The 9,596-nt window shown below is 41.2% G+C and overlaps 2 protein-coding genes and 1 pseudogene across 2 annotated transcripts; 2 read left to right on the top strand and 1 right to left on the bottom strand.

The window, feature by feature from the left end:
• Window positions 1-265: 265 nt before the first annotated feature.
• LOC104601571 (F-box protein At5g07610-like) lies at window positions 266-1,813 on the top strand. Its single transcript, XM_010264951.3, has one exon. It carries the CDS (start codon window positions 439-441, stop codon window positions 1,732-1,734), a length of 1,296 nt encoding a protein of 431 aa, XP_010263253.1. The 5' UTR covers window positions 266-438; the 3' UTR covers window positions 1,735-1,813.
• A 1,684-nt stretch (window positions 1,814-3,497) lies between these two features.
• Window positions 3,498-9,362, top strand: LOC104601570 (F-box protein At5g07610-like). The gene has a single exon (XM_010264950.3). It carries the CDS (start codon window positions 4,925-4,927, stop codon window positions 5,843-5,845), a length of 921 nt encoding a protein of 306 aa, XP_010263252.1. The 5' UTR covers window positions 3,498-4,924; the 3' UTR covers window positions 5,846-9,362.
• LOC104601679 (pentatricopeptide repeat-containing protein At2g29760, chloroplastic pseudogene) lies at window positions 7,426-9,063 on the bottom strand (annotated as a pseudogene).
• Window positions 9,363-9,596: the final 234 nt, after the last annotated feature.

Here is a 9,596-nt window from a genome sequence, read left to right as displayed (position 1 = left end):
GGCTTCTCACATATTTTTGGCACACTGTCTTTTGGCGGCTAGATCTTAACGAGAGTAGACTGAAAATTGTTCTTCCCAACTTGTAAACAGCCGAAAGTCCGTACGACAAAACGCACCAAACGGGCCCTTAATTATCTGTTCTAACTTCCATGATTCCATCACTTCAGAGCGGACAAATTTTTTAACACAGATACGAAGCTTAGAGGGAAAGAAAAGTGAATAATACAAACCTAGCTTAACCGAGATGAGAACACTTTTTCTTTAATTAGCTGAAAAGAGAGCACTTCAGTGAGTAGGTGGGTTCGTTTGGTAAAGGATATGCACCCTCAATCAGACCTTAAATTCTTTGAAGCAGAACACAGAACAGAAGCTCTTGTACTAACTCTACCCCTTGTAATGCACCTTCACCATTAAAACAAAAGAATTAAGGAAGGATTCATGGCTTGCTTCAAAAGGTGCTGCACTTATTACCCAAGCTCCGACGACGATGAGGTATTAGAATCGCCTCCGCACTCTTTCTCAGCTATGCTTACCAGGGACGACGACCCCATTGCCGACAACCAAGAACCAGTCGAACCTCAACAGCAGCAGCCCTTATCCTGGGATATGGTTTCCGATAGTCAGGACCTCATGACTGATATCCTTTCACGTCTGCCCATGACAGATGTTCTTCGAGCCAAGCCTGTCTCCAAACGATGGCACTCTCTCATCTCCGACCCCCTTTTCATTTCTGAATTCTGCCGTCGACACCCCACCTCTGTCTCGGGACTGCTCTTTTTTGGAACCTCGAAAGCCTCTGGACTAGAATTTGTTCCGTTTAACAGCAACAATCCTACTTCCACCCCCTTGATGGATTTCTCTTCTGTTCTGGGGATTGAAGTTGAGCATTCTTGCAATGGTCTCTTTCTATGTTGCAAGGACTCCTACTACATCTATAACCCAGCCATGAATCAGTTTAGACTACTTCCACCCCAGCCCAGTCATAAAATGGCGTTTTCTGTAAGCGTAGCCTTCGATCCCCGCAGATCTGCTCACTACAAAGTTGTGTTTATTATTGGCTCTGAATCTTCTGAGGGTGATGGCTGGCAGATTGAGATGTACTCGTCGGAGACAAGGCAGTGGAGACTCTCCGGAGAGCCCTTCACTTCAGATGGTATGGGTTTTGGTCCCGGCGTCTTCTGGAACGGTGCAATGCACTGGATTTGCCGGCCGGACACTTTACTGTGTTTTGATGTTGATCGAGAGTGTTTGATAGAGACGCCCACCATGCCTCAAGGGTCGAGAAGGGGGGAGTATCTCTACTTTGGGGAGTCCCGAAACCATTTACATCTTATAGTGACCAGTTCTGAGCAGCCTATCCATGGTGATGGTGATGGTGATGATTCTCAGGTTAGGTGCCTAGATGTGTTTGAGATGGAAAAGGACTACTCCGGGTGGTTTTTGAAATACAGAGTCGATCTCAATAGACGCCATAAGTGCGTCTCTATACTGCATCTTGTTCAGGGAGAGGAAGAAGAAGAGCAGTCATCGCTTGTGATGTATGTACCCGATAGCATCTACAGTTATGATCTTAAGAAACAGAGATTCACGAGTTTAACTGTTAATCGAATTAACATTCCTGGTAGGAGTGCTTGTTTAACGAGGTTAAATGTTAATCATCAAAGCATCACTAGTAGGATAAAATATTTCTGGTATTCTGCGCATCAATATATGGAGACCATGTCTGTTGTTTGATCATCTGTGTTTCATATTCAGATTCAGATCCTCCTCGCTTTAAATATATTCTTTTATCCATTTCCATTTTGACTGTTTTCATATATTATCTGCTGGTTGAGTTTCTCTGAGTGCCTGCAATTTGCTAAGGAATCCCAGAAAGCAAATCGCTTTAATCCTGAACTGAACACATGGTTTCCACTAATATCTTGTGATTTGCATTGCTGGACTTAGTGGAATCCAATCCACTTTTGAAATATCCAAATCCCTTTTCCTTTGATGTTTGATCACAATTTACTGCTTCGATATTTGGGTTGGGCTAGGCTTACCTGGCTAAATTTAAGTAAGCCTGGCCCATTATCATTCCTCCAAGGAGGGTGAAATCAAATTATCAAAGCCTACAACATGGACAAGACCCTTGGAATCAAATTATCAATTTTACAGGCTGCAAATACCAGGCCAGGTTTGGTACATTTTGGGCCAGACTCAGGAGGGAATAGATAAATGGGCCTAATTAGATATGCTTTACACCAAAAGAAGTTGAGTAAAATATTATGTGCAAAATAATATCGCTGGTTGGAACTTGGAAGTGGAAGGGTTGGATTGGATCAGCACAATCCAGGATCTGCCCATTTTGATTTGTATATAATATATAATAGGCGTTAAATCTGCTGGGCTCAGTGGAAGCCCAACCCATCTAAAAGCGGGCCAGGAAGCTAAGCTTCTAATACTTATGTGACCGATAGTGGAAAGGATGGTCTTATTGAGAATAATTTTGTCTTTTTAAAAGAAGGAAGAAAGAGTGAAGAAAAGCACACCATGGATTTAATGAAAAATTTTGAAAACCCTATGCTTCCTTTCTCGAATATTTACTTTTATTAACATCTTAGTTGACAACAATACTATATATTATGAACAATATATCTGGATTGCCAAATAAATAGCACAGTTGTGGGATAGGCGTCAACACACACATTGAGTGTCTACTTAGGAATGTGACTAATGTCTGGGCTATCAGTCATTATCTAAACATAGGGGCCATTACTTGATGTAATGGGGAAGTCTCGGGCTGGCAAGCATGAGAATCTGGGTTCCATGAGAGCTGCCACTTTGTATAAAATAATGCCAAAGGTTAGGACCCTATTGAATTTACCTGTCCCAAGGCCCCGTATACCCCTATTCAAAAACCCACAATACTAGTATTAGATGGTGGTTTGCAATTATGGATATATGAATTCTTGAAAACATCACCACCAGAACTCGGATATGCTTCCCACAAAGCACTCCCCAGCCCAACCCCACAACACATTACAGCCTTACATTGAGAACATCTCCTATACTAAGTATGTAATCATTCATAGGGAGATGTTTTCAATGCATGGCTGCAATGTGCTGTAGGGTTGGTTTGGGGAGCAGATCCGGATTCACAATTACTGGGCTGGTGGTGTTGGAAAAGTTAACACCATAGAGCTCCAACTGAAGGTAGCTCAAGGCTTTGTTTTAAAATAGGCGTCAATTGAGTTTCATTGAGAAACAATCAATACAAATACAAGTGAGTCTAAGTGTATGTGGTATCATTAAAGATAAATCATTCATTAGGCTGTGTTTGGTTTGAAGGAATGGAAAGGTAGAGAAACCTTTAGTATGGGTTTCCTTACCTTTTCTTTCAAACCAAACATAGCTTAGTGGCTAAGACTGTACTTGTCTGCAGTGTGCATACACTTTCACACCTGGAATTATGTCACCACCGATTTAGGAGAGTGTAAAATGGGGACCGGATCATTGTGCCATTTACATTCATCCAATTTGGCTACAAGGTAAATGGACAATACAATTTTTACATGTGTTTGGTTGATATACCATTGGTCGTTGTCATCTATGTCTCCCTTCCCCAGCTTGACCCTGCAACAGGGTAGTCTGTTTTTAATTAGTTCAAGCTGATATCCCATGATTTCAAAACCACCCTTCTCCATCACTGGATCGGGAAACTTCAATCGCTTAGCGACGGCACCGGTGATGCTGATAATAGAATTGGCGAAGATGGCCTTAGAGTCGGTGAAAACCTTGAAAGGATTGGTAGAGAAACCAACCTTCTTCCAAGTTTCATTGAAGATTTCCATGTCGAATCGAAGGGATTGGTTTCAACAGCAATCCATGACCTCCATTCCAAGAATCCCTTCAAGGAAACGGAGGAAGTTCTCGGCACCAGAGGTGGTAGTGGGCTGACCTCCAGGTGATATGTTGTTGGCCATCCATCCTTTGAAGAGGATGGGTTTGAGCACAGCTCGAGAGGCATAGATGGCAGTAGCGTGAGCTGCAGGGCCATTGCCAATGATATTAACCAGAGATTATCCATGGGTTTGGAGATTATCTATGGCATTAGAGATGTTACTTGAGGCAAAAGAAAGAGAATCAGCGTTCATAGCTGATATGGACACAGTTCCGACAAAGTTTTGAAATGTTTTTTTAGGTAGGATTACTGAATGTACCTTGGTTTCCGACGACAGGGAAGACAGACACAGTGGCCATTATATCGTCTTCAACTCTCTGGTGAGAAACATCGAAAGAACCAATGATAACATTACATCAATTATGGTTGTAATAACTTGAACAGAGTTTTACATCGATTTACAATGTATATTAACACCTTACCAAAGGCGAGCAAAACCAGACAGGAGTGCAAATTTGCACAACCTTGGCATCCATTCTTGGGGACTCGTGATCTAAGCAGAAATTATCTATGATTGTAAACATTGCCCTCCTAATTGTATTTCTCACCAACTTGTATTGCTCAGCCCAAAACGTTGTTTCAGGTAGAATTGGTGCAACATGTACACAATTTGATCATCAACATGCAATTCAGATCTAGTACACTATATTATATCCACATGCCATTTGCTTGGTTTGCAAGTTAGGCCAGTTTATATGCTACCTTCTGCCCGATGGGTTCCTTAATCAATTAATAATCCAGCAGCTTGGTTTGGGCTGGATTGGGCTTACCCCGGATTAATCCAAGCCCGGTCCATAGCACTATTGTCATAGTTTAATATTTAGTTATGTACCTTCAATCCTTTATCAACTCAAAGTCAAAGCTTGCAGCATACACCAGGACCTCTTCTCCACTGTCAAAGCTTGCTATGCACACCCCACAATGTATTAACCATAAATTGAGCTTGAGTTTGAGGCTTCTCATAACAGAAAGGTTTCAAGGATGATTTCTTGTAAGCTCCACCGGACTGGTGATCAGAATTCCAGCAGCACTGGAGCACAGCACTCATCAGCCGTAATCACAAACAGCAACGACCTCTTGTCTGAGATACTCCTGCGCCTCCCAGTAAAATCCCTTGTTAGATTCAAGTCTGTGTCCAAGCAATGGCTCTCTCAAATATCCAATCCACGGTTCACTCACAACCACTGCCTCCGGAATCCAAGTTCTGTCTCTGGATTGTTCTTGAGAATATCCTTAATATCCTTACCACCAGAAAAACCAAATTTTGATTTCATTTCCCTTGATGGGAAACCGACTATGGCCCCATTCAAGTCTCTCATGTTTTCTGACGACCATGAAGCTATTGATCTCAAGCAATCTTGCAATGGTCTCCTTTGTTGCAGAAGCTTCAGACGGAACAGAGGTAAGCACAATTATTACATCTATAACCCTGTGACCAAGCAATACACCACGCTTCCCCAACCCAAGGGCATTAGTGTGTTTTGCATACACTTGGCTTTTGATCCACAGAAATCACCTCACTACAAAGCTGTCTGCGTTTCTAAATCTGATACAAACAGTGAGAGTTATCAAATAGAGATATACTCTTCAGAGACTGGCCCATGGAGACTCTCTAAAGGATCTTTCAGTGTGCCACTTAGTTTGGAATTTGACAAGGCGGTTTTCTGGAATGGAGCAATCAACTGGTACAGCTTTGGAGAAGCTTCCCTGTACTTCAACGTTGATCAGGAATGCTTGCAGACAATGCCAATGCCTCCACTACCCGAGAAGTGGGATACAAAGAGATGTAGGTACTTTGGGGAGTCCCAAGGCCATCTGCACCTCATTGAAATGGATGGATATAATGCTCCTTGTACTACACATTTTGATGTGTTTGAGATGGAGAGAGATTACTCCCAATGACTTGTCAAATACAGAGTGGAACTTGATGCATTCACAATCATTTATCCAAATATGGTCCTGGAGGGAGAATCCTTCATCTCTTATGCATTCTCTATACTGTGTCTTGTTCGGGGAAGAGAAGAGGAGTCCTGCATGGTGCTACGCATAATTGATGAGGTCATTTTGTATAATGTTCAGGACAATACCTACAAGAAGCTTCATGATCTATCACCCACGTTGGGGGACTTGTTGGCATATGATGGATCAGATTCGTATCCGTATGTTGAGACCCTCTCTTGCGTTTGATATCCATAAGTTAGTGTTTTACTGTGTTATGATCTATCTTATTTACAGTACTTATTTTCCTTTTTTGTAAGTGAGTAATGGAAAGATATCAAAATTTCTCATCTATAGACACCGACCAGATGACCACATAATTTGAGGGTCTCTTCCAAACTCTTCTTAGCTCCTAGAAGATTCAAAAAGACTGAACAAGAAAACCTAGGCTCAAGGCAAACTATAACGACAGTAGCCACAGTACAACCTAAACAGTTAACAGAATAGCTCAGAGTAAACCATGACTAAATTAATATCTAGTTTGTGTGACAGAAAAATATTCATGACAGTGATTTTCCTAGAAAACAAATTCAGCATCATAATTACCAACTCTTTAATGAGGTGTGTCCTATAAGAATAAACAAATATTCAGAAACATGTTCCAACATCTAGGCACCAGAAACCGATTATGGTTGAAGGTGACTCCAAGTTGGTTATTGGTTGGCCAAAAGAACCAGAGATGGCAGCCTGGCCCTACAGGGGGGCATTGAGAAGATTTAAGTGGCTAATGTTAAATATTTCAGTCGCAGTTTAATAGGAAAGAAGATTGGCAAATGGGCTGGCAGATTTCCTAGCCAAACAAGTAATACATAGGAATCAGCTCTTTTGGGCTCACTTGTAAGCTTTATGATGTAGTTTAGAGGCTGCACCTCGTGCCTCTTTGTGGGGAGTTGAATGATGTATACTGTGATTTATTTTAATTGATACAATTACCTTTATCTATCAAAAAAGAAACATGCATGTTAATGTATGGTGTGTCTTTCTCTCAGAAAAAGAAAAAAGGATAACACAAGGACAAGAAAAGAAAAAGAAATTGTTTTAGTTAAGAAAAAGATGGCCTACAATTTACAAAAAGATCCTTATGATAACTTTGAAAAGAAATGAAATAAGAATTTGATGACTGGAAACTCAAAGACTTCCAGGATGTGGAGATTGTGGCAGTCTTCAGAACCAGCGCTATACAGTCAAAGCAGAGCCGCTGGCCCTTCTGAAAGCACACAATATGGGCCTAAATCGGCTTGAAGAGGGTACTGATGTGAGGCCAATACTAAGTGTTGCACAGTGCATGGCAGCAATTCAGTAAAATTATAATGTATGAAAGAAATATACTTTCTATTAAAGAAAAACAAACTTGTTGCATCAAAAACACCCGCTTTCCCCTCAGGGTTAACTTTTTCTATCTATTTTGAGATAAGTTTGTTTGAGGGAAGTTGGTGCAACTTGTCTCATTCTCATTTCTTGCTTCTTTTGGTTGGTTAGGAATGTTATTCATCTATATTATACAAGACCAAGGAGGGATTTGGCACATAACCTTCGGCTTCAAGATTTGTGCTTAACCTATCTATAGCCCCATAGATCTCTCTCCACTGCGGATGTGACTTGTCCTCCACAAGAAACTCATGTACTAAACTATTCACCTCAATAGAGCTGCACCCTGGCATCCTTTTCTCTATCCCCATATTTCTAATCATCTTCCTCATCTTCTCAGCTTCACCCCACTGTTTCCCAGATGTATATATGTTCGACAAGAGTACATAGCACCCTCCATCTCCTGGTTCTATTTCTTCCAGATGCTTAATTACATCATTGCAAGCACTAGTATCACCACAGATCCTGCAAGCAGTAAGAAAAGATCCCCAGATAATGATATTTGGCTCCATTGGCATATTTTTAATTAAGTATTTAGCTTCATTGATGAGACCTGCTCGACCAAGAATATCTATCATACAGCCATAATGTTCAATTTTTGGTACAATGCTGAACTCCTTGACCATGCGGTTGAATTGCCTACGACCCTCATCCACCAAACCCACATGACTGCAAGCAGACAGAATCCCTACAAATGTTATGTCATTGGGTCTTACATTAGCAAGTTCCATCTGTTTGAATAGTGTTAATACATCATTTCCATAACCATGCATGGCTAGTCCACATAATATAGCATTCCAAGAACATACGTTCTTATGTGGCATGCCATTAAAGACTTCAAGGGCTATGTCAATGCATCCACACTTTGCATACATGTCTACAAGAGAAGTACCCAAGAAAACATCATTAATCAGTTTATTCTTCCTGACATAGGCATGGATCCATCTACCCATGTCTAGTGCCCCAACCTGAGAACAAGCCGAGAGAGCACTCACCATTGTAACACTATCAGGTCTAACACCAGCAAGCTGCATTTCTTTGAAAAGATCCAAGGCCTCCATAGCCCTTCTACTCTGGGCATAGCTCGAAATCATTGTGCTCCATGAAACTAAGTCTCTATTAGGCATATCATCAAACAATGATCTTGCAACACTGATCTGCCCACACTTTGAATATCCACTAATGAATGCATTCCATGACTCAACATTCCTCTCTGGCATTTCATTGAACAATCTCCTTGCATTCTCAATATCACCACAGGAAAAGCAAGCATTTATCATCGTATTCCAGTTAACCACATTGTAAGCAGGAACTTCTTCGAATAGACAATATGCTGCCTTGACATCTCCACATTTTGAGTACATGTGAATTAGTGCATTATGAAGAAATACGTCAGAACAAAGTCCAAGCCTCAGGAGTTTTCCATGAACAGTTCTTCCTTCCTGGTAACTGGGTATTAAAGAGTAAGCCTTGAGAACAAATACGAAGGTGAATTTATTGGGCTCAACACCTTGCGCTCTCATTAAACCATAGAATTCGATAGCTTTCTCGGGAATTTTGATCTCCATGAAACCCCTGATAATGGTCGTCCATGTGTATGCATTAGGTCGATCAATACAATCAAAAACACGAAGAGCGTAATCCATATTTCGAGCAGACATCACACAATACTCTATCATCTTAGTAGCGACAAATGTGTCTGTGATTTGATTTGTACGGAGGATATGAGCGTGGATTTCTTTCATTTCCTTCATGGATTTGCAGGATTGAAGTAGAGAGATGGTTTGGTGGCTTGAAAACTTGAATTTGGGGATAAGGGCTGTGAATGGTCGGCGAAAAGAAAGGAGGGAAGAAATGTAATGCATTTCTAGTAGCCATTAGAATTAATTTCAGAACAGGGCGAGTCAATTACCGAATCAGGGGGAATCAGCATTTGTTATCTATGGTATTGCTTCCTGTTTGAGACCTTCATGTTCAAATTCTCTCAATCGTCGACAGAATATATATACTAAGAAGCAAGCCAGAGATTCGCGTAAATAAGAGGAAACGGAGAATGAAGAGACGAAGAGTGGGTTGAATTTTGGGCTTAGCCGCCTTAGGTAATAACTCGATTGTCAACTGTCAAGTGTCAACGCTATGAGCCGGTGATCGGCTTTGTTCAACCGGAGGATGGGCCGGATCAACCAAAAATGTCTACCTTAATTGCAGTTGGCAGATGTAAAATTTACCCCGGGTCCAGCATTTACGGTCTGTTTGGTTTGCGGTCGAGATCGGAATTGGAATCGAA

Source organism: Nelumbo nucifera, chromosome 8 (genome assembly GCF_055504915.1).
Source record: "Nelumbo nucifera cultivar China Antique chromosome 8, China Antique-T2T, whole genome shotgun sequence".
Taxonomy (NCBI): domain Eukaryota; kingdom Viridiplantae; phylum Streptophyta; class Magnoliopsida; order Proteales; family Nelumbonaceae; genus Nelumbo; species Nelumbo nucifera.
This window is presented reverse-complemented; position numbering and strand designations above follow the sequence as displayed.